A 26,360-nucleotide genomic window follows, 5' to 3' on the forward strand; every position below is an offset into this window, starting at 1 on the left:
ACGTGATCAGACCAATAGATGCAGAAAACGCATCTGACAAAATCCAACACCATTCTTGATAAAAACTCTCAGTAAACTAGGAATAGAGGGGGAGCTTCCTCAACTTAATAAAGAACATCTACAAAAACCCTACAATTAGTATCATACTTAATGGCTAAAACTAGACACTTTCTCTTTAAGACCAGGAAAAAGGCAGAGATATTTCCTTTTACGGCTCTTATTCAACATCATAGGGGAAGTCCTAGCTAATGCAATGAGACAAGAAAAGGAAATAAAAGGTATATAGATTGAGAAAGAAAAAATAAACCTACTTTTGTAGCTGAAAAGATTGTTTATGCAGACAATATCAAAGAATTGACAGAAAAAAACCTCTTGGAAAAAATAAGCAATCATAGCAAGGTGGCAGGATACAAGGTTAATATGCAGAAGTCAATTTCCTACGCACCAGCAATGAACTGGAATTTTAAACACACAATACCACTTATACTAGCACCAACAAAAAGGAAATAATTAGGCATAAATCTAACAAATATTGACAAAATTGATACCATGAAAACTATAAAACTGCTGAAATACTCAAAGAAAAGCTAAATAAATAGAAAAATAGCCTATGTTCACGGACAGGAAGACTCAAATTTTAAAATTTCGAATTCTGAATAGTTTATTCATGTATATAAGTTACTGACACAGTAAGAGGGATCTTTTTTTTATCTTACAAGACCTAAAAACTACTTAATACCCTTTGAAATAAAATGTTTTATTTCTGCCAAATGGCATTATGAATATAATGAGACTTAAGAGCACCAAAAGTTAGTTACTACAGCAAGATACACTAGTATACGTATATCTATTTATATTAAGAAACTCAGGGCACTTGTCTATAATTCACAAGTTACCAATCTTAAACATTTAAGCTTATGAACATATACCCATTTTTTTCTCATGTAAAAGAACAAACTTTAACATCTTTCAACCATCATAAGTGAAATAATATTAAAAGTGATATATACCAACTGGTGATTCACATAGTAGTGTTATAAAATCAAACCAAAAACATTCCATCAACAACTGCAGGCCAGGTGTGGTGGCTCAAGCCTATAATCCCAGCACTTTAGGAGGCTGAGGTGGGTGGATCACTTGAGCCCAGTAGTTTGAAACTGGTCTGGGCAACAAGGCAAAACCCCGTCTCTACATAAAATATAAAAAATTAGCCAGGCATAGTGGTATGTGCCTGTAGTGCCAGCTACTCAAGAAGCTGAGGTGGGAGGATCACTAAGTCCAGGAGTTCAAGGCTGCAGTGAACAGTGATCACGTCACTGTACTCCAGCCTGGGCAACAGAGTGAGATCTTATCTCAAAAAACAAACAAAAAACAATTACAGATGCTCCTGTGAAAATATTTCAATCAGGTTACATACTTGAGACGTATTTCAGTGTTTAGAAAAGGCAATCACTATCTAAAAGAAATGAGAACTTATAAAAAATAATAAAGAACCAAAAGGAAAGCAATTGTTGAGAAAGCTATGGTTCTCAAAGATCATTAACACAGAAATTATTTGACAAGGTAAACAGAACTTCAGCTGGCCACTGTATTTAAAACATGTTTCTTATTTACTATATTTTATTATGTTTTGGCTTTTTAAAAGCTTGCTGGCCAGGGCTAGTGCTTTCTTAGAGATAAGAGGGCTCACAGGAGCATGTCTTCCATATACAAACCAACCAATCCTGAGTCTACAGCCAAATCCACCTCCTTATCTAACGCTCACATACGAAGCCAGTATTTCCTGCCCTAAATCATTCCAGAGTCAGGTACCAGGCAATTAGAGACCACCTCTACAGCTCAAAGCCTGGAGGAATCATCCAAACTCTTCAATCCTCAACTGTTTACTCTGCCCTCCCTTGCCTTTCCCAGGAAATCCCAATACTCTGGCCTGGACTTTTCCGTGGCTCCTGTCTTCTGCTTCCTGACTAAAACCTGGTGCTTCCCCTGTGTGGCATGCAGTGACCCTCCCTGAGACCTGTGAGTATAATAAAATTCTTCCTTCTAAGCCTTATTCTCATATCCCCCTGCAGCTACCCAGACTTTACCACACCGTATCCAACACCTACATTCTTAGAATAGCCACTATTAATATACAAAATAAATTTAAGTATATGCATGCTCAAAATATTGCAAAGTGAAATATTAATCACCAGATGATTATCTGCACCAATGGAACTGAGGTAAGAAACTTAAAACTAAAGTAACAGAAAACAGAAATCCTTTTTTCAAACCTAGAACATTCTGCTGTGATTAAAAAAAAAATTTGTTCCAATTCTAATTCTATGCTGACAGTAAAGCAGCTACTTATCTCTCTCTACACTGCACCTTCTCTACCACATTCTTCCCAAAGCATAAAGAATCATGGAAAACAGAAATTCTTTCTTGCCTTCGGAAAGTTCACAATAATATACATCAAGCTGCATCTTTCTTCAGCTGCATCTTTCTCCCATTACCTCTCGAAGAGCTATAAAAATATAAATATACAATACCTAAAATTAAGGCCTGGCTATATTTACTAAGATGGCCTTCAAAGTACCTATTCATTTATCCTGCCTTTTAATAATTAAGACAATAAGGCTCTAAAAACAAGAAAAGCCTATTAGTTTGAGAGTTCCTCTGACGATTCTTTGTCGAATAATTCCATCTGTAGTTAACTACTACAACAACAACAAAACACAAAATAACTTGTTAAACTGTTACGGTGTTAAATGTTAAGGAAAATAATCTATCATATGCATAAAACAACATATTCTACTTTTCACCCAATAGACACAAAATTGTTTATGTTTCCAATAAACTGACATTTTTGGTTAATAAAATTATTTATATTTTAATCCATATTTAAAATCTTGTTTTTCAACATATCCCTATAAGATTAATAAATAAAAAGTAGCAACTTTAAATCACACAAATAAGTTCAGAAGAAACTGATTTACATTTCAATTCTATAAACATTACAGGTTCTACTTGTACCAAATGAGATGTACCTATAAAACTATGGAGACTGAGATGCGTTTTACTGTTTTGTTTTTCAACAATATTTCTCTTCACAAGTGCTATAACTTAAAAATTACACTGGATGTTCAAGACTTGTTCACAGGAAGTCTCCAATTTTTAATATAAATCGGTCAAAAAATAGTGTTCTTATTTACTTAAGAATTACAAGGAAAAAAAGGAAAATTATTTCAGAAATAAAGACAAGCTAATTGGAACACAAAGTAAAAGACCCCGCAAGAAAAGAGGAAAGAGAATGGAGGAAATTTTTAAAATAACGAAGTTAGTCAAGTGTTACAGCTCCTTTAGAATTTCTCTGGCAGGTTTTCCAGTTTTTACCAAAAAACTCTTCAAAAAAACAAAATAATAAAAGAAGTTAGTCAAAGAAGACCCAACATACATTCATAATTAGAGTCCCTAAAAAACAAACCCATGTAATGGAACAGAACAAATATTGAAAACCATCATACGAAAAAACTTTTCTGAAATAAAACACTTGAACCTACTCTTGAGACCATACCAAGATCAACACCAAGACATAGTCAAGTAATGGTTCTTTAAAGAAAAAGAAAAATCTTTCAGGTAACAGGCAAATGACCAAATTTCTTGTAAGAAAAAAATGTCTGAAGACTTTGAAAATGTCCATGGAGCTCATAAAAAAACATGGCTGGGTACAGTGGCTCATGCGTGTAATCCCAGCACTTTGGGAAGCTGAGGTGGGAAGATCATCACTTGAGCCCAGGAGTTCAAGACGAGCCTGAGCAACACAATGGGACCCTGTCCCAACAAAAATAAAAATAAAAATAAAAAATAAAGTTAGCTGAGCATAGTGGTGCGCACCTGTACTCCCAGCTACTCAGGAGGCTGAGGCGGGAGGATCGCTTGGCCCCAGGAGGTTGAGGCTGCAGTGAGCCATGATTGTGTGCCACAGCCCTCCAACCTGGGCAACTAAGTGAGAGTCTGTCTCGGAAAAAAAAAAAAAAAAGAAAGAAAGAAAACATGAGCCAGGGATTTTACATACAATCAAAGCTTCAGATATAATGAGTATAATGGTCACAAGCAAATAGTTTGAACCAAAAGGACTTAAAAGAATATTGTTCCCATGAGCTCACTTGTAGAATGTGAGCTTCAGATAACCAAAAAATCCTCGAAGTATCTTTGGGATAAGGTCTGATGATGAGTATTGAATATAATTTAAAATTAACACTAAGTGATCAGAATAAAGATAACAGTGTAGTGCATGCAAATGTTATATGCTCATAAAATATAGATATAAAACAATTAACAAAAAAGAGAGTTTACAGAAAAAGCAATGACCTACTGATACACTCAACTACCTGGATGAGTATCACATGCATCATGCTAAGTGATTACAAAATAGCCATTTTCAAAAGGTTATATTTATATAACATTCTGGCTTCAAAAGGCAAAACCATAGGGACAGAAGACAGATCAGTGGTTGTGAGGAGTTGGGGGTGGGAGGAGGGTTTGAGATAAAGGGGCAACAAGAGAGAGTTTGGGGTGGTTGTTATGTAATTTTAGTTGTGGTGGTTGTTATGTAATTCTATTTGTCAAAACTCACAACTATACACTGAAAAAAATGTATTTTACTGCACATTAATCAATAATACATTTTAAGTGCAAAAAACCCACAGACAATGGGGAAAGGGAAGAAAAGGTGCTGAAGTGGTTACTAGCTAATTTCATTATTGCTCACAATACAAGAGTACCTTAAAAGGAGGGGACTATAGGTATTAGTATAAATGTACCTCTCTCAATGTAAAAATATACTAAACCTCTCAAAAAAAAAAAAGAGCAAACAAAATAGATAAAATAAAAAAACTCAAAAGCAACAAAAATGTTTCAAGTTTCCTTTCACTCCCATCCCCATTTAACCACTTCCTCTACCTACAGCCAACTAGTGTCATCAGCTATTTGTGATACCTCTTCAAAGTTTTCGATGGCATATTTGCTTCCATTTTCAAAAGGAAATAACAAAAGAATAAATCAAGAACTAATGAAAATGGTTACCTGAAGGGGGAAGAAAAAAAGGATGACGTGAACCTTCTGTGAAGTGCCTTCTTTCCTTTTTTTTTGAGAGAGAGTCGTGCTGTCACCCAGGCCAGAGTGCAGTGAAGCAATCTTGGTTCACTGCAACCTCCACCTCCCAGGCTCAAGCGATTCTCCTGCCTCAGCCTCCTGAGTAGTAGCTGGGATTACAGGCACGTGCCACCACACCTGGTTAATTTTTGTATTTTTAGTAGAGATGGGGTTTCGCCACATTGGCCAGGCTGGTCTCGAACTCCTGACCTCAGGTGTTCCTCCCACCTCGGCCTCTTAAAGTGCTGGGATTACAGGCGTGAGCCACCGCACCTGGGCCAAGTGCCTTCTTCAACAGTCTTACTTTGAAACAATGTATATGTTTTTTATATAATTAAAACAAAAATTTAAAAATCAGTCCCTAAGAATGGAAGATAATTTTAAGTGAAACTAGTATATATCAAGTTGGTGGCAGAAATACAGAAAAAAGAATTACTTCAAGTGACTTTAAAACACAGTATTTTGAATATCCATCCCTAATGGGATATATTCTAAAGACTGAAGCAAAATTAAAAAAAAAAAAAAAAAAAAGACTGCAAAAAAACATACAGTATTCAATGTTCTTAATACATAATTTTTTTTTTTAATTGATGGAGTTTCGCTCTTGTTGCCCAGCCTGCAGTGCAATGGCACGATATTGGCTCCATGCAACCTCCGCCTCCTGGGTTCAAGCGATTCTCCAGCCTCAGCCTCCCGAGTCACTGGGATTACAGGCGCCCAACACCAGGCCCAGCTAATTTTTGTTACTAGTAGAGACAGGGTTTCGCCATGTTGGCCAGGCTGGTCTCAAAACTCCTGACCTCAGGTGACCCACCTACCTCTGCCTCCCAAATTACTGGTATTTTAATTTGGCAATGTATCAAGATATTCTAGGCTAAAGCAAATAAATATGTAAATATCACTAGAATCAAAGATTCTCAGAATAAGAAAAAAGAAGTATAAAATGAGAGACTTTAAAACTGATTTGGAAACTGCAACTCATGAACTCACTTTGAAATGCATTTTAAAAAGATGGGGTGTGGATGAACAGATCTGTAATAAAGTAAATACAGCAAAATCTTAATTCTAAAATCTAGGTGGTGTGTATAAGGGTATTCACTGTATTAACTCTGTCTTCTGTATGTTTGTAAATGTTGGGGAGGAAAACTCCTTAGATTCTGTACTATACAAATCACAAAGAATCACTGGGATGAATCTCAACTCTTAACCAATCTGTTTTTCCATGTGACAACAATTACTTCTCATCAACCATTTTAAAACATTTCAACCACTCCTCCAAAAAACTATCCAGACTACTAAATCATCCACAAAGCCAAAAAGGTCTAGGACCAACAGATCATTTCTCCTTATCTTGGAATGTTAATCAACCTAAGTGATTCCAGCAATAGGCAAAGAGCAAGAATTCGATATATCTGAGATAAACATAAATAGAATGGTTATAAACTGTTTTCCTGGTTCTGAAAAACTGAAATATTTCAAGTAATATATTCATCAGGACAAAACTATATACAATCTTAAAGATATATGACATGGGTGTCTTTAAGACATTAAAATGAAATTTTCTTCCTGAATTTTCAATTAAATTTATATTAAAGTGAAAGTATAAGAACTGGTACCCATGAGAATAATTTTTTTTTAATCTCTCATGTGACTCAAATACATCTTAAACCTATTTTTCTTTCTTAGACTAATGTTGAAAGCAGTTTTAATAGAGAAAAAAAGCTGGAGAGAATATACTCCAAAATGTCAACTGCCATTAATCCAGGTGGTAGGACTGTATATGCTTTTAAAAATGTTATGTTTTTTTCTATTTCACAGGATTTGTTTATTTGATTTTCCCTTTTGCATTAAGAATGCATTACCTTGTAATTGGAAAAAAAATTTCTTGGGAAAAAAAAAACACACCTATACTTGTTAAGTATAAAATAACTGACAGAGTAAGAGGTAAGGGTGATTTGGGATTTAAACTGCACTAAAGATAACCACTTCAAGAATAATTTGAGAAACATGATGGTTATATATCTTTAGGTCACTTTTCCCATATTTCATACCTTCTTAAATAACCAATTTTTCTCTCCACCAAAAATGTGGCTCCTACCCATTCTTGATGGTTTTTAGAACATATCCAAAATCCAAGACTCACATTCTGTTCATTCCATAAATATTGACTATCTATACTCTGTACTATGCACAGCAAGTGCTAGGGGATTACAAAAGAAAAGATGTTATTATCCCTACCCACCTCTACTTAGTTAACATATTTATGCAGCACCTATTTTGTGTCTGGCATTGTTCTACACAACATGGATATAGCAGTAAACAAAACAGACCAAAAAAGCCTCTCTGATAAAGATTTTCTTCTCTTGTCTTTCATTGTTATGCCCTACTCTTAGCCAAATGCAGCAAATCCACCTCAGAAATCCCTCTGCATCTCCTTAAAACTCACTAAAAACAGCAATATATAAATATCTCATTTTGTCTGAGTATATCAGCTCCATGCTGATTTCATTTTTTCCCTACCCAGCCTGAACTAAAATGGTCCATTTAGATATTCCCTCACCAGTAACCTCAATTACTACAATTGTTCTTCCAACTTACCTAACCTATAGTTTCCCATTTGGCATCAATCATACAATTCAACTTTCCTCTCTAACCAGCTGGGTATATAGTAAAAAATTGTAAGTATGTAAACCGCTGTCACAAATTCGTGGTTTTAAATCTCACAGTTCCTCAATACCTTCACTTCTCTGATCAATGAACATTTACTAAATATCTATGTGTAGGATGACACAGATAAAGCTGTGGCAAAGACAAAAGTCTGTGCCCTCCCTAAAGGGATACTCTAACGGGTAGGACAGATCTTAAATAAATAATTATGAAGGTGATTAAATGCTATGAAGGGGAAGTACAAGATGCTGTGAAAGGGTGTTAACAGAGGAGCCTCATCTTGTTTGGAGGTGAAAAGGCTGTCAAGACAGGCTTCCAGAAGTAGTGATAAGTGCCAATAAATAAATTCCGCACAGCATCCCACCTTCCTAATTTATACTTAAAACCCCATATCCCACCTGCTGGGCAAAGAAACTTGCCTCATTCGCCTCCTCAGCCTTCTCCTGGACTCACTAGTGATTCCTTCTCCTCAGCATATACATACAACAAGGTCTCTCCCACCCAAACATAAATTGCAATAATTTTTCCGGAGAGTAATTTGGCCATGTGCATCATAAGCCTTAAAAATGTGCATACCCCTTCTTGTGATCCATAATTCCACTTCAAGAAATCTTTCCTACGGAAATAAAGACAAATTTCATGCAAAAAAGAGTATTTAGAATAGTGAAAGAATTAAAACAATCTAAATAACTGGCAACAGGAGAACAGCTATGGATGTGCCTTAATAAACTTATAACAGACTATGCCACAGCCAAAAATAAAAAGATATTCAGAGCTTTTAATCTCATAGAAGAATGCTTATAATTATGTAAAAAACACACTATAACTGTTACATAGAAATAAATCAATAATAATCCTCTACAAAAAAATTCAAAAATAAGCCAGGCATAGGACACATCTCTGTAGTCCTAGCTACTCGAGTGGCTGAGGCAGGAGGATCACTTGAACCCAACAGTTTACAGTGAGCTATGGTTACAGTGAGCTATGAATGCGCCACTGCACTACAGCCTGGGCAACAGAGAAATACCCTGTCTCCCCAAAAATACTAAATAAATCAATGATAAACACAGGATGTAAAAACCTGTATAAAGAGGATACCAGGCCGGGCGCGGTGGCTCACACCTGTAATCCCAACACTTTGGGAGGCCTAGGTGGGAGGATCACGAGGTCAAGAGATCGAGACCATGCTGGCCAACATGGTGAAACCCTGTCTCTACTGAAAATACAAAAAGTAGCTGGGCGTGGTGGTGTGCGCCTGTAGTCCCAGCTAATGGGAGGGAGGCTGAGGTGGGAGAATAGCTTGAACCTGGGAAGCAGAGATTGCAGTGAGCCGAAATTGCACCACTGCACTCCAGCCTGGCAACAGAGCGAGACTCTGTCTCAAAAAAAAAAAAAAGAGTATAACTAAGCTTAAAATATAAGTGTATATATAAAATCCGAAAGAAACGAGCAGAAGTATTGATAGCAATTAATTATACAAAAATCATGGTTTAGTTTTCTCCCTTACATTTTTTCTGTACTTTTTTTTCTTTCCTGAATTTCCAAAATTTCTTTTTTTTTCCCCCCCTGAAATAGAGTCTCACTCTGTAGCCTAGGCTGGAGTGTAGTGACAGAAACACAGTTCACTGCAGCCTTGACCTCCTGGCTCAAGTGATCTTCCTGGCTCAGCCTCTCATATAGCTGGGACCACAGGTGCATGCCACTACACCCGGCTAATTTTATTATTTTTATTTATTTATTTATTTTTTGAGATGGAGTCTGGCTCTGTTGCCCAAGCTGGAGTGCAGCGGCGCGATCTTGGCTCACTGCAGCCTCTGCCTCCCAGGTTCAAGGGATTCTCCTGCCTCAGCCTCCCGAGTAACTGGGTACAGGAATGCGCCACCACGCCCAGCTATTTTTTTGTATTTTGGGTAGAGACAGGGTTTTACCATGTTGGCCAGGCTGGTCTCGAACTCCTGACCTCAGGTGATCCACCCACCTCAGCCTCCCAAAGTGCCGGGATTACAGGCATGAGCCACCATGCCCAGCCTAATAAACAGGGTCTCGCTTTGTTGCCCAAGCTGGTCTCGAACTACTGGGCTCAGGCAATCCTCCCACCTCAGCTGCCAAAAGTGCTGGGATTACAGGCATGAGCCACCACGCCTGGCCTTGAATTATCAAATTGGCATTGTATTACTTTTCTAAATGGGTTGTGAATTATTGTTTCTCACAACAGCAACACAGCTACTAAGTCCACTGGCACATTATCTCCATTCCTTACCTCTCTTTGACACACTGCACCTGCTATCACCCCAATTTTAAGGAAACTGCTATCACAAGGACTAATTAACCCCCCAAATGACAAACCAGTGGAGACTTAGCAGTCCTCCTTTGAACTGACTTCCTTGGCTTCTGAAAACACCTAGGATCTGCCTTCTAATTCTCTGACCATTCTTTTATAGAATCTTAGATGATTATGTAACAAGAAGAAATTGTTTTAAAAAATTCCTAAGTACATGAAAAGAATCTCAGATGAATTCCTTCCTTCTATATGTCCTTTAAATATGGTGTTTCAGGTGTCCACCCTAGGCCCTCTTTTTTTTTTTTTTTTTTACATTACATACTTGGGTGATCCTATCAATTCCCATGGCTTTAACAACTTACCTTCCGACCACTCCAAAATCTACCTTCAGCCCTACTCTCCTAAATCCCATTTATTTTTAGTCAAAGCCTTTGCTATTAATTTTCTGGGATTCCCCTAGCAGCTCAAACACTGTTCTCATCATCATCTTCTTTAAAGATCCACTTCCTGGCCAGGTGTGATGGCTCACAACTGTAATCCCAGTACTTTGGGAGGCTGAGGCAGGAGGATCCCTTGAGCCCAGGAATTTGAGGCTGCAGTGAGCTATGATCACACAACTGCACTCCAGCCTGGGCAACAAAGTGAGGCCCTATCTCTTAAAAAAAAAAAAAAATCCTCTTCTGGTATTTTCTGATGTATTTAGTCACATCACTATCCATTTAATCTTCTAAGACAAAAGCTAGGGAGTCATTCTTAACATTCTCTCAACAACTACCTTTACGTGCTTACTACTCCTACTTCCTAATCAGGGAAATAAAGACAGATTTCATGTAAAAAATTAAGTCCTAATTAGTTAACAAATCTGTCTACTTTCCTCTCCAACCCCACCACACAGATTAAACCCTCAATTTATTATTACAATAACCCAACTGATCTCTAGAAGTCAGTCTCAGATCTATTTTCCATATTACCCTCAGATAACCCACCTAAAAAGCAAATCCAACCATATAATTCCCTTGCTTAAAACTAGCACCTGAAAGATAAAAGGTAACACCCATTAGCATTAGAAGTCCCTTCATGATCATCTCCAGACACATTCCTCCCACAAAACTTTATGCTGAGCTTCCTCCAGCAGCAGCAGTGGCAGCAGCCAGCAGCAACAGCAGCAGCAAGAAGACATGAGTTTGCTGTGCACCAGGCATCTTTTTTCAGAGCAGCATCAAGCTACCTTGAGTTTGCTTCACACCAGGTACTCTAATAAGTGCTTTAAGTGAGTTATGTAATTTAGTCTTATGAGGTTGGCACTATTATTTCCTTTTCACAGACTGAGAGAGTCTGTCAAAAAATACAAAACCACAGAACCAGTTAAGTAGCAGAGCCAAGATTTACATCTCCACTATATTTCTCAACAAAAGTAACTAGTCAGCTTCTAAAACAGCTACTAATCTTTAAAATCTCTGTTCATATCCTATCTTGTGAAGGATACGTGAGCAACTGAAGGACAGAGAAGCTTATGTTTAACTGTATTCCTCTTCTGTAATTTTATGTAAGCTTCCTAGATAGACTTCCCTGATCACCACCCTGTCTTCCAACAGTGTTGGTTACCTCCTCCAACATACTTCTCTAATTGGTTTATATGTCTACTACTGTGTATCTCGTACTGGATTTTATTAGTTACTTACATGTTCATTTCCCTTCTTACCTGCAAACTTCTGGAAAGTAGGTACCCTTTCTCAGCCATGTTTACAGCCCTGTCTCCATCTTTGTCAATCCTAGGTTCTTAGCACAGTATCTGGCACATAACAGGTACTCGACAAACTAAATCTCCTCGTCTGTTATTTTCCTCCTGTTATTTTTTTTTTAAATCTCTATCACACTCTATCCTCAGGCAACCGCCTCACAACCTAACTCCTAGCCCTAGCCCGTAAACTCTGTAGCAGTCTTGCAGACCGCCATCACACACTTCATCCTCTCCCCACTTTGTATTATCTTTCTAAAGCAGGTATCATATATCTTCCCTACTCAAAAAGATTGAAGGCAGTCTGGGTGCAGTGACTTATGCCTGTAATCCCAACACTTAGGGAGGCAGGAGGATAGCTTGAGGCCAGGAGTTCAAGACCAGCCTGTGCAACATACCGAGACCCATCTCCACAAAAAAAAAAAAAAAAAAAAATGCTGGGCATGGTGACGCACACCCATAGTCCCAGCTACCTGGGAGGCTAAGCTGAAGCAGGAGGATCACTTAAGTAAGAGAGGTCAAGGCTACAGAGAGCCTTGATTGTGCCACTGTACTACAGCCTGGGTGACAGAGCAAGACTCTGCTGCAAACAAAAACAAAACAAAACAAAAAACTGAAAGCTCCCTTCTACCTATAGAGTATATTTCACCCTAGAACTATCATCAAGGCTCTATAACATCTGATTCCATTCTTACTTTTTTTCCTTTTTTTTTTTTTGAGAGATGAAGTCTCACTCTGTCGCTAGGCTGGAGTGCAGTGGTGTGATCTCGGCTCACTGCAACCTTTGTATCCTGGGTTCAAGCGATTCTTCTGCCTTGGCTCCCCAAGTAGATGGGACTACAGGCATGTGCCACCACACCCAGCTAATTTTTGTACTTTTTAGTAGAGATGGGGTTTCACTATATGTTGGTCAGGCTAGTCTCGAACTCTTTATCTCAGGTGATCCACCCGCTTCGGGCTCTCTAAGTGTTGGGATTACCGGCATGAGCCACCACGCTCAGCCTGTTCTTACTTTTGTAACTCTTCCTTATAATCCAAGTCCCCAACAATACTGAACCATGTATCTCTGCCAAAGACCACAAAGTTGCACTCTTCCTGTGAGACTATTCTGGCCATTTACCATAGTCTGGAATGTTCTTCCCCAAAAAGGCCTCTCAAATTCTTACTCAATTTTGTAAGGTCTACCAACTACTACTTCCTGTATAAATATTTCCTTGAGCCAAAATTAATTACTCTCTCCTCAGTTTTCCCATACATGGTCTCATTTCTAAGTACTTAGTATATTATGTCTTAAGAGTTGCATATTTCTGCTTCCTGCCTTGTCCCACCATATCTTCCAAACACCATATACCAACAGTTTGGTCAACAAAGGACTATATATGTAGTCCTCTGTTGGACAGCCCAGGTATGTAGTAGGTACAGCCCAGGTATGTAGTAGGCTATACCATCTAGGTTTACATAAGTACCCTTTACGATGTTCATAAAAAAACATCGCCCAATGACTCATGTCTTAGAACATGTTCCGTAGTTAAGTGACATATGACTACACTAAATTTGATCTTCCTCAAGGGCAGGGACCACATTCAGTTCACTCACTGTATTAATTGAGTTTCTACTAAATGTCAGGTCCTCTAGTAAGAACTATGAATAAGACAAATCAATAAAATAATTTCTTATCCCCACTCAGCTGCTGACGATGTGCTATATCATAGGTGTTCAACATATATTTGTTAAATAAATATATTGCTTACTTATAATAAATATATTGTTTACTCTTTGTTCACATTTACCCTGTGCTTCCATTTGCTGCTTACAACGAATCAAACCTAGAAGGAAAGATCCTTCTAGTTTTCAAAGCTAGACAGGAAGAAAGACCTTTGTTCTCCTCCCCTGCCAAGAAATAAACTAGAAAGTCAGCAAGCATAAAAGGAACATTCTGAAAGAGTGCACTTTATTATCAGCAGAAGAATTTAGGAACAGAACAGAGAGACTGAATTACTTGCCAGTTCTCACTGAAACACTGTCAAAGAGTGGCATCAATATTTTGTTTGAAGAGCTAAAAATACCATTCATAATAAATTATAATTCTAAAAACTTCCAAATAAAAATTTTATTCTCTCTCACATTTAGAATTAACTGTATGTCCACTGCCTCTATTAATATGCATAATTTAAAATTTGAATGAAATCCCTGAACTGAAAGTACCTAAGATACAGACTCCTTAAAGAAATTCATCTCAACGGTCAATGATCACTAAAAAGAAGGGAAAGTAAACACACACCCGTTAAATATATGCCCTAAAGAAGTTATGCAGGGCCAGGCATGGTGGCTCACATCTGTAATCCCAACACTTTAGGAGGCCGAGATGGGTGGATCATTTTGAGGTCAGGAGTTCAAGACCGGCCTGGCCAACATGGTGAAACCCCATCTCTACTGAAAATACAAAAATTAGCTGGGTGCGGTGGGGCATACCTGTAATCCCAGCTACTAGGACAGACTAAGACAAAAGAATTCCTTGAACCCAGGAGACAGAGGTTGCAGTGAGCCAAGATTGTGCCACTGAACTCCAACCTGGGTGACAGAGACTCCGTCTCAAAAAAAAAAAAAAAAAAGTCATGTAGATAAAGTGATTTAATTTTTCTTGTGAAATGCATTAGATTTTATTTTTAAATTAATAATATTTAAAGACTATTTAGTCCTAATAAATTTATTTAGCTGCACATATACAAAACTTAGGTTCAGTTTAAATGAAAACTCATGGCAGAAAATGAAATATATTCTTTCACTCAATAAAAGGAACTTTCTTCAGGTCTCATTTTCTAGGCAATAAAGAAATACAAGTAACAATCATGACAGTCACATTCCTAATTTTCCAGGGTAAACCTAGAAATAACGTACACCATAGGAATTAAAAGTCTTTACAAGCACATAATACATTAACACCAGTTCTTTCTACCCTATTGAAAGAGGCAATTCACATCCAACTCTTGCCATTTCATGAGAAAATTTGTTGCCAAGGACAATTTATTTTAAAAACTGAGATCTGGGATAAACACTGTTTAAAAGAAAACTCAGTGTTTTTTGTTTTTTTTTGTTTGTATGTTTGTTTGTTTTTGAGACTGAGTCTCGCACAGTCACCTGGGACGGAGTGCAGTGGCGTGATGTCGGCTCACTGCAACCTCTGCCTCCTGTGTTCAAGCGATTCTCCTGCCCCAGCCCCCCAAGTAGCTGGGATTACAGGCGCCTGCCACCACGCCTGGCTAATTTTTTGTATTTTTAGTAGAGACGGGGTTTCACTATGTTGGCCAGGCTGGTCTTGAACTCCTGACCTCATGATCCACCGGCATCAGCCTCTCAAAGTGCTAAAGGCTAGAGCCACTGTGCCCAGCGAAAATTCAGTTTTAAATTAAGCAGAATAAAGTCTCAGATGGGCACACATCACTGCAAACAAAAGGTGCCTAACAGCTACTCTTTCTGGTCCATGCTTTACAAAGATGTTGAGATTTTTAGGAAACAATCTTTTCTCCAGAAAAACATTAGTTGGCCAAAATTAGCAATACGAGTTGCTTTTTTTTCATAAATGAATTGTTCTTTGCTTCCAAAAACAATGGGCTGGGCCTAGAACTTTGTTCGACACGTTTACCAGAGAGATAAATGAATGTGACCAAAGAAGTACAATAGTTTGGCCAGGCGCGGTGGCTCACACCTATAATCCCAGCACTTTGGGAGGCTGAGGCAGGTGGATCACCTGAGGTCAGGGGTTCGAAACCAGCCTGGCCAACATGGCAAAACACCATCTCTACTAAAAGCACAAAATAAGCTGGGCGTGGTGGCGCATGCCTGTAATCCAGCTACTCGGAAGGCTGAGGCAGGAGAATCACTTGAACCTGGGAGGCAGAGGTTACAGTGAGCTGAAATCACACCATCGCACTCCAGCCTGGGCAACAAGAGCGAAACTCGGTCTCAAAACAAAAAAAAAAAAAACAAAAAAAAACAAAAAGGCAGGGCACAGTGGCTCACACCTGTAATCCCAGCACTTTGGGTGGCAGAGGCAGGCAGATCACCTGAGGTCAGGAGTTTGACACCAGCCTGGGCAACAGGGTGAAACCCCATCTCTACCAAAAATACAAAAATTAGCCAGGTGTGGTGGTACATGTCTGTAATCCCAGCTACTTGGAAGGCTGAGACAGGCAGAATTGCTTGAACCCAGGAGGTGGAAGTTACAGTGAGCCAAAATCGTGCCACTGCACTCCAGCCTGGGCAACAGAGCAAGACTCTGTCTCAAAACAAAACAAACAAACAAAAAAATAGTTTTCTCCAAGAACATACAAGAAATAGTACTTCTTCTAATCCATTCATTTATTCATACCTTTAAAAGCCAGCTATAAGTTAAGTACTGGAGTTATAGAAATTAAAATAGTCCCTTACTCTTAAATCTGTAGGGTCATGTTGGCAGTAAGCAGACAATTGAAACAATACAAATATCATAATTACAGTCTGGCCAAAATGTAAAGGAGGCATAGAAAAGGCATATTCCTACTTTAAGGAGAAAATGCCATAAGAAAGGTACTCCTAAACTAGGACTTGAGGACTAATTAATTAGCTAGGCAAATAGAGAAAGGGATAAGAGAAGGTGAAGGAAGGGCATGCATAAGGAACTAGAAATATAAGCCAGCATGCGTAGTCAGAGAACTCCAAATGGTACCTTATAGGTGAAGAGCAGGTGAGAATTAGGGATTCTTCAACATAATTAGTCATTACGGAAATATAAATTAAAACCACAGCAAGAAATCACTAGAAACCTATTATAATGGCTAAAAATTTTTTTTAAAATGACAATACCTAGTGCTAAGATCAACAGGAACTCTCATACACTGCTGGTAGAAATGCAAACCAGTGGGCCAGGCACAGTGGCTCACACCTGCAATCCCAGAACTTTTGGAGGCCGAGGTGGACAGATCACCTGAGCTCAGGAGTTCAACACCAGCCTGGGCAACATGGTGAAACCCCGACTCTACTAAAAATACAAAAGATTAGCCGGGGGTGGCAGCAGATATCATATCCCTCCACAGCATGGCTGGTTTCTGTCACTCAACAAGCACATGAAACACACGAAGTATGTCTGTAAGGAACTTACTGTCTTGCTCAGGAGAAAAAAATATATATATGAAAAACGTATATATGTAAAAGCTAGAGGCCGGGTGTTGTGGCACATGCCTGCAATCCCAGCACTTTGGGAGGCCAAGGCAGGCGGATCATTTGAGGTCAGGCGCTCGAGACCAGCCTGGCCAACATTGTGAAACCCCGTCTCTACTAAAAATACAAAAATTAGCCAGGTGTGGTGGTGGGCGCCTGTAATCCCAGCTACTCAGGAGGCTGAGGCAGGAGAATTGCTTGAACCCGGGAGGCAGAGGTTGCAGTGAGCCAAGACTGCATCACTGTACTCCAGCCTGGGTGACAGAGCGAGACTCTGGCTCAAGAAAAAAACAAAAACAAACAAACAAAAAGAACGAAATGCAAACTAGCATAGCCACTTTGTGAAACAATTTGGCAGTTTCTTACAAAGTTAAAAATACACTTAACTACAATCCAGCAATCCCACTCCTAGATACTTACTCGTGAAAAGAAAACTTATGTTTACACAAAAACCTGTATATACATGTTTACAGTTCCAGCCAAAAAACTGGAAACTGAGAAGTTCTTCAACTGGGGAGTGGGTAAGCAAACTTTGGTTCACTTATCTACAAAATTAGATTTAAAAGGACTGTTCTATGAATATATACAACAGGGAGGAATCTCGAATGTGTTATGCTAAGTGAAAGATACCAGACTTAAAAGGCTACAAACTATATGATTCCATTTATATGCCATTCTTGAAATGGACAAACTATAGAGACAGAAAACCAGTCAACAGTTACCAGGAGCTAGATATGGGGAAGGGTTGTCTACAAAAGAGTATGGCAGAATTTTGGGGGATGATAGAGCTGTTCTATATAAAGCAGTCCGCATTTATCTGTGGTTTTGCTTTCCTCAGTGTTTCAGTTACCCACAGTCAACTGAGGTCCAAAAATATTAATTGGAAAATTCCAGAAATAAGCAATTTGTAAGTTTTAAACTGCATGCCATTCTGAATAACATGATAAAATCTCATGCCATTGGATTCAGTCCCGCCCTGTCCCCACCTGGGAATCATTCCTTTGTCTAGCATATCAACGCTGTATTTACCACATGCCCTTTAGTCACTGAGTAGCCCTCTCAATTATCAGACCGAAAAAAAACATAGTATATATAGAGTTCAGTACTACCTGCAGTTTCAAGCATCCACAAAGGGTCTTGGAATGTATCCCCCACAGATAAGGGGAGTCTCCCATATCGACTGCGATGCTGGTTATATGACTATACATGTTTGTCAAAACTCACAGAACTGTATACTAAAAAGAATAAAGTTTACTATATGTAAAATCTACCTAATTTTAAAAACAAAAGAAAAAGGATAAGGTATCCTGGCTACAAAGAGACTGAAAAATGACCCAAGAGCTAGTCAGATCTGAGGGGTCCTGTTAAGAAGCTCTACATTTGATCCTTGAAGCAACAGATACCTCAAAAAACGGGTAGAGGCAACTCAGTTTTTTATTACTAAGAACACTGACAACAGTTATAGACTAGAATAAGAGCAAAACAGGCAGCAACTGGAGACCCATCAACCAACTATCTGAGAGTAATTCAGCAGATAAATAATTGAGATCTGACAAAGGGAGAGGCAGTAGAGATGAACAGAAAAGTTAAAAGCAGGAAATTCTCAAGTTTCTAGCAATAATGAAACCACCAACCAAATGTTTTTTGGTTTTTTTTTTTGTTTTTTTTTTTTCAGAAAAAGATTTTAAACAAGCTAAATTTAAATCCCTGTGGGACATTCAAATGCAAACATTTGGTTAGACACGTTGTCTGGAGCTCGAGGGAATAAGCTAAGATGTAGCATTAGATTTGAGAATCATCAGGGTATTTGCAGCCAAATATGAGGTCAAGTTCATATAATTTGAAGTATAAAAAGAATCAGCTTACTGATTATACAGCTTGTAAAGTGAGAAATGGTGACAATCGTGTGCCTATTTCAATATGGGCCTCTCTCAACCACTCTATCCTTGGCATCTCTGATTTTCTCTTTGGCTTGATTACCCTAAGAAAACTGAGGCAGTTACATAAAAAGTTGTCACTGAATTCCAAGTTTTTATTTTCTGTTGCTCATACTGTTGACATCGAGAATATTCAGCCGATAAAGGAGTAATCTACTGAATACACTTATTTGGTTAATTAAACACAGGAGGACCACTAAGAGGGGTTTGATTTGAGGTCCATCTGACTGACCTCACAGGGCAACTTATCCACACAGCCCAATAAGCTTTGTCTTGGTAACTCAACTAATGACCCTATGACTGCTTTAAGAGACCTCTGATATGCAATAAAGTTATCAGGAAATACTATAGGATAGATCCAATGATTCTAGGTAATTAGTGCTTAACCAGGGATAGGCACCAAAATTCAGTGTGGAGCTTTCTCAAAATGCCTATCTTGCCCAAAGCTCTACTTCTGAAAATCCTAATTTAGGAACTTTTGGGGTAAGGTCCAAAAATTACTATATTTTTAATAGTCTCATAAGTGAATTCTGATACCCATACAAACCACACACCAATCCCAAGCTGAAAAGCAATGATATAAAATTTGGTTCCAGGCCCTACCATGGAATTCTCATTTGGAAATTTCTAAACCACATCCTAAACCTTGAAAATCTCCTCTAGTTGAGAGCATACAAATACACAGTTCCCAGCTGAAACCTAAAATTCTAAGTCCAACATCTGTAAAATACCTATGAATCACCAACTGACTATGATAACTAGCTTTGAGAGGATTTAACTTCTTAGCAGAATTCAGGAAAAAGCAGTGTAAGAAAAGTCATGGAAAATGAGTCACCATCCCTTCATTCCTTAATTCCAAATTCTCCATTTTAATAATAAACCTACCAGAAAAGCTTAGTTAATATCACCAACTCAAGCTTTAACTTCAGCTAGTATTTAAGCATAACCAGATCCAATCTGTTATACTGAAATATTCAGATTCCGCTTTTCCAATTACCAAAATTTCCAGCATTCCAACTTTCCAATTACATCATAAACATTATGAACCAAAACAAAAAAACTAGCAAACGATTTTTCTCACCAAAATTTACTTACCCATCTCTTCCCTTACTGACAATTTTTACTTCAAAATAATAAATCCCACAGGCTGCTGGTATTGGATGTGTGGCTCGAACTGACGCGGCATCTTTTGGGGTTTTGCCATGACCTGCATATGAAACAGGAAGGAAAAAAGAAGTCACATGAGATATTCACTGAAAGATGAAAACCTTAAACAATTCAGGAACGTATAGGTTTTTGGAATGATGTATAATTTCTGCTCCTATCAGTTCAAATACTCAATAAAACGTTTATCATCACCATGAACCCAATATGCAAAATAGCCCAAGTTATCCACAGAACTCTTCACACTATTACTAGTTTTATTAAGATTGCAGAATCCAAATATGGAAATTGAACCTAGCAGCCTTTTATGCAAATTAAATAAAAGACATTATAGAGTACACTATATTTTTAAGAGGAAAAAGGCTGTATGAAGAACATGAAAGATCTTAATTTTATCAGGTCTAAATTTGCATATAACTTATATAATTTCTGTACACTCTTGCCAAAGTCCTGGCTCTTTAAACCAGAAGCATCTGTATTGTATATTTCTAAGTGAAATCTTACACAATTAGATTGAATTGGCAAAACAGCTTTCTTAAGAATTTACAGTTTTGTTCTTTGGTATAGTCTTATTAATTAAAGCTGATTCATAAGATCTCTTGGGCCAATAATAGCTTATTGAGAAATACATCTAATTTCTAAACGTATTTTTTTCTTTTTAAACAACAGAAGTAACACCATGCCACTGCTGACATTTTAGAAAATCTTTTAGATAATGGCTTTCAAACTTTTTAAACCAGCTATTCCTCAATTCTAATCCCATAGGGTTTGCTAAACTCACAATCACTTCCCCTACCTCTCGCCCAAGACACAAATTACCTTGAAAGCTAGCACGTAGACAATATTAAGAGAAAATATGTCCACAAAACCATGGAAGAATAAAGAAAGAAGTTGAAGTAGCATGTCAGAAAGTACTCATAGAGTATGAGTGAGACAAGTCTCCATATCCCCAAAAGGACTGCATGAGAAACAATACTCTAAATCATTATTTGGGTGTTCTAGTTAAATATGCTCCACGCAATACAAACTTCGCATTAATCTTTCAGTCATACTATAAAATTATCTTCATGGGTAGCAGAATTCTCCTCAAATTTATCATGATTGTTTTAAAACTAAATACCTTCTTGTAAGTCAAAAATTGTATCTTAAGATATACAATCATCACACATGAATGAGATCATATCCTCCCTTACCACACACTTGACCAAATTTACCAAATTTCCAACACATGCCTTATTATTATTAAACACTTAAGTTTACACTTGCAATGCAAATTAGTACATGTTCACACCCCCCACTCCCCCCACAAAAAAATGGAATGAATTCTGCCACTCCTTCCATTACCAGGGAAACTTGGGTTATGGGCAGAAGTTCTTTTAGCCTGGTGACCATAAGGAGTCAACAAGCTTGGCTAGGCAAGACAAAAATGGAAGCAACAGTATTTACATGCATCAAAACTACTTTAACATATGATGCAGGTAACAGATTTACACTGAGCTAAGCAGCAGAAAAGAAACAATTGCACAAGTCTGTGCACTAGTCACTTTTTAATAAAATTTAATTATGGTGGCAGTAAAACACATTTTTCAGTCAAAATATGTTCAAATAATTAAGTTACCTGAGAAAAGGCCATGGAAACTACATATTTAAAAATTAGATTGTTACAAATAAATCTATAGAAAACTATCTAAACAAAATCTAACTGCAGTTCTAAATCCACTGATTTTTTAAGGGGAGTGACCCAAACTTTTAGTGATAAAGTAATCCCAAAGTATTCTTAATAACAAATAATAGTTACATATATTTAATGCCATGTGAAAGGCACTGCTCTAAGAGCATTAAGTTTATTAACTCATTTAATATCCAAAACAACCCCATGAGGTAGGTACTATCTATTATCATTTCACAGTTGAGGAATCCAAGGGAAGATAATGAAACTCGCCCAAAGTCATACTGCTAAAAGCGAATTCCAAACCAGGATTTGTGCTGGGATTTAAATTCAAGAAACCTGATCTAATGTGAGCTCTGAACCCACATGAAGGATTTAGTTACAATGAACATTCGGGGATCACTTCACATATCCCCATGTCCTATTCTGACTACTTCTACGGGAAAAGAGAAAGAAACCAATATTTGAAAGTAAACAGTCTCTCAAAGAGTTGGGTGCTTTTGTATGGATTTTTCTCTTTCAACATTTACAAAATAGGTATTATTTAACCTCACTTTTTGAAATGAAGAAATCTGTAATCTGTCGTGGGCCTACAGAAAAAAAAATAAAATTTTTATGCATTATATACCCAGCCCCAAATTGGTAGAAACATATATTAGATCCATGCATGAATTAAAATCCCATACATTTTTCCATTATGCAAAAATTACTACAAAGTACCAGTTATAAATCTTCAAGTATCCATTATATTTGTTATGATTCACTAATTGCAGATAAATTCTGTAAATATTAAAACTAAAAAGATTTGTTTCATGTTTAAATTAAAATTTAAATTAGATGTAAAAGGTATAAGGAAAAGTTTAAATGCAAGATTATAAGGTTTCATATTATTTCTTAAATGAGACCAGTCCAAGTTGAGTATCCCTTATCTGACATGCTTGGGACCAGAAGTGTTTTAGATTTTTTTCAGATTTTACAATATTTGTGCATACTTACCAGTTGAGCATCCTAAATCCAAAAATCCAAAATCTAAAATGTTTCATTGGGCATTTCCTTTGAGCCGGGCGTGGTGGCTCATGCCTGTAATTCCAGCACTTTGGGAGGCTGAGGCGGGCGGATCACTTGAGGTCAGGAGTTCAAGACCAGCTTGGCCAACATGGTGAAACCCTGTCTGTACTAAAAATACAAAAATTAGCCTGGCATGGTAGTGTGCGCCTGTAATCCCAGCTACTCAGGAGGCTGAGGCACAAGAATCGCTTGAACTTGGGAGGCAGAAGTTGCAAGGACCTGACAGCGCCACTACACTCCAGCCTGAACAATAGAGTGAGACTCTGTCCCAAAAATAAAAAAATAAAAAATCAAGTTTTGAATTCTGAAAGCATTTTGAATTTCAGATTTGGGATGCTCAAACTTGTAATATCAGCAGCAAAGGGCCTATTTCTAACAATGCTCATCACCTGAAAGTTTATTATTACCTCAAATTCTGTGGTAACCAAAAAACAACCTCATACTACCAAAGTTTAAACTTTTAAAACTACAAAGTCTTCAGTATTAAGTGTTTTCTATGTGGCTTTAGAAGAAAACATATGTAATACTTCCCAATTCTAAGGCTAGCAAGTTTAGCTCTTTTTATTCAAACAATCTGATGGAAAGAGTTTGAATAAACCATTCTACCCCATTCCCACTCCCTTCCACTCGCCAACATGCAGCCAGCCAGTGCCTTTCTGGAAATATAAATTAGCCGTCCTTGTATCAGTAGCCCTCAATACAACTAAGATTCCTTCCAAAGCCTCCTCTTTGGCCTAGGAAAAAGACACGCTTCCTGAGCACCTTGTCTGGTCTTGCTCTCCACCTGCACGAAATTTCCACCTCCTTTCTGCTCCAGCCGCATCAGCACTATTTCAATTCTTCACATTGATCAGGCCAGTCTGTACACATGCTCTTCCCTCCACCTTTCCTTCTTCGCCTGAGTAGGTCCTACTCACACTTTAAATCTTAGCTCAAGCTTTACTTCCTCAAATATTCTTTCTCTAATCTCTCCAACTTGGTTGAAGCTCCTTTTTACAAGCCCTCATAGCAACATGTATCTCTCCTGCACATTTACACACTTAACACTCACGTTTAATTATTTTTTCCCTGCGTTTTAATTCCTGAACCTCTTTATTCCCGCTAACTTCCACTCTAACTTCAATCATTCCTTCTTGAAGAAGCAAAAGCTCAAGACCCAGAGTCTAAAGCTGCAACAGACCAAGCCACCTGTAATATCGGGCACAGTGAAAATTTAACTGGGCTTTTATTTTACTAGGACTGTAATTTTTGTAGTGTTCTGATTAATGCTTACAAAGTTCCCAAGGTTTTAAGGGGTTGCTCCAGCTTTATAGTTTGCATAAGTCCTGTTACTTTTAGCGCACTGATTTTGTGGAAAACATGGTTTTCCAGCCACGCATTCAGGACATTATTGCAGAAACACCGGTATCTTCCTCCAGAACACACCGTCCTGTTCTATCCCCTTTCTAAAGCCTTCACGTCTATACTTCAACATCATGGGAACTCTAATTCCTCAAACTCTTTGTGTTTTTTCTCCCTTTTTCCTCTTCCAGGACAGGCTACATGGTAATCACTTAAAGCTCTCAAATATCCTTGATTTCCCTCATATGCCCATCATTCTATCATATCCAACCAGCAAAATGACACTCTCAGTATTATAATCTACCTTCCATACTCCCACACTGGACAGTTGACTTCCAATGAATAAAGTCCAAAATCTTATGAACAGCCACTGCTATGAACTAATGATGTCAACTGAGCACTCTCAATGCTACCAACAATATTTTTAGAAATGTTGTCAGCTTATTCCCTATCCCTCTCAATGGCTTAGTCCACATTTTCATCATTTACTTTAAACTTTACATCCTCTACTCAAATTCATGAGCAAAGTACCTCGCCTCTTATCAAGAAAACAGGAGGCCAGCTGGGTGCGGTGGCTCACACCTGTAATCCCAGCACTTTGGGAGGCCAAGGCAGGCGGATTGCCTGAGGTCTGGAGTTCGAGACCAGCCTGGCCAACATAAAACCCCATCTCCACTAAAAATACAAAAAGTGGCCAGGCATGGTGGTGCGCAACTGTATTCCCAGCTACTTGGGAGGCTGAGGCGGAAGAATGGCTTGAACCCTGGAGGCAGAGATTGCAGTGACCCAACGTTGTACCACTGCACTCCAGCCTGGGCGACAAGAGCAAGGCTCCATCTCAAAAAAAAAAAAAACCAAAAAAACAAAAAACGGGAGGCCATTAGCTATGGTCATATTCAACTCTCCACTCTTTTATTACGAAGTGATCTATGTCCATGGCAGTCTTCACCTCTTCCACTATTATCAAAGAACAGTCTGTACTCTCCTCTCCAAGACCAACCATTCTGGACTCTGGAACCAGTTTCCTCTCTAGAAGCCTCTCTGTCAGCCTCTCAAGCTTGTATTTCATTATCTTCCTCTCTAATCTCTCCTTCCCCTCAATCTGTAAAGGGACAATGTCCCCATAATGTACACTTTTCACAAATTCTATGCCTCCGTGCTACATATAAATCATTGTCAGTAATGTACCAGAGTTGGTGGTATATAATTTTTTACCTTAAAAGTAATAACAAGGCCGGGCGCAGTGGCTCATGCCTGTAATCCCAGCACTTTGGGAGGCCAAGGTGGGTGGATCACTTGAGGTCAGGAGTTCGAGACCAGCCTGGCCAACATGGTGAAATCCCATCTCTACTAAAAACATAAAACTTAGCCAGGCATGGTGGCGGGTGTGTGTAATCTCAGCTATTCGGGAGGCTGAGGGAGGAGAATTGCTTAAACCTGGGATCCGGCCTGACAAAGCGAGACTCTGTTCAAGAAAAAATAGTAATAATAACCAGGTAGGCTAATCAATTTTATTTGTTAAAATGTTGAATTTTGTATACATTTCCTGGAACACCATACCTTGGACTAATATAATATAGTATTTTCATTTAATTTATGTCGCTTCAGTTTTACCTATACAACCAAATTAAAACAAGATTGACTAAGAAATGACACAGTGGTCTCTAACACAATACTTTCCAAAGGAATTTTTAAGGATAATTTTGGTTATGTAGGATTTTCATCTTCTATGCTGACATTAGAAGCTAAACCCCAGGTAAAACGTAACTCCACTATCAGCCGTTAAAAATTAGAGGAAAAAAAAAATCCTACCTTAACCTCCATCCTCCTCTAGGAAATGCCTAATCTCTTCCTTCATCTATATTTCTCAAGGATAATCTCTATTCACTATCCTCTCTACTTGGTCCTTTCATTTACTCTTTCAACCCACTGAAATCTGGTTTTTGCCCCATCACTCAATTCAAACTGCTCTCCCTAAAGTCACAATGATCTAATTTCCAAACGTAGTGGAAAACTATCTGTGCCTATCCTACTAAACCTATCTGTTGCAACAGACACTAAATATCACTTCCTCATTTCTAGGGAAGGTGGGGAGGCTGTTTGAGACAGTGTCTCATTCTGTTGCCCAGGCTAAAATGCAGTGGCATGATCACCACTGGCTAC

The 26,360-nt window shown here is 38.2% G+C and overlaps 1 protein-coding gene and 1 non-coding gene across 3 annotated transcripts in view; one reads left to right on the top strand and one right to left on the bottom strand.

Annotated features, from left to right (window-relative positions):
* Nucleotides 1–26,360, bottom strand: part of RANBP9 (RAN binding protein 9) — a 90,247-nt gene that overhangs the window by 55,160 nt on the left and 8,727 nt on the right. For both annotated transcript variants that reach the window (XR_010157901.1, XM_518246.7), the window contains exon 2: nucleotides 20,051–20,162. Coding sequence is in view for 1 of the 2 variants with exons in the window: in XM_518246.7 (XP_518246.4) it covers nucleotides 20,051–20,162 (112 nt within the window). In the remaining variant the exon portion in view is untranslated. The remainder of the gene's footprint in view (nucleotides 1–20,050; nucleotides 20,163–26,360) is intronic.
* LOC112209641 (U7 small nuclear RNA) lies at nucleotides 3,326–3,387 on the top strand. The gene has a single exon (XR_002944465.1). It is a non-coding gene; the product is annotated as a U7 small nuclear RNA (small nuclear RNA).

Source organism: Pan troglodytes, chromosome 5, assembly GCF_028858775.2.
Source record: "Pan troglodytes isolate AG18354 chromosome 5, NHGRI_mPanTro3-v2.0_pri, whole genome shotgun sequence".
Classification (NCBI taxonomy): Eukaryota; Metazoa; Chordata; class Mammalia; order Primates; family Hominidae; genus Pan; species Pan troglodytes.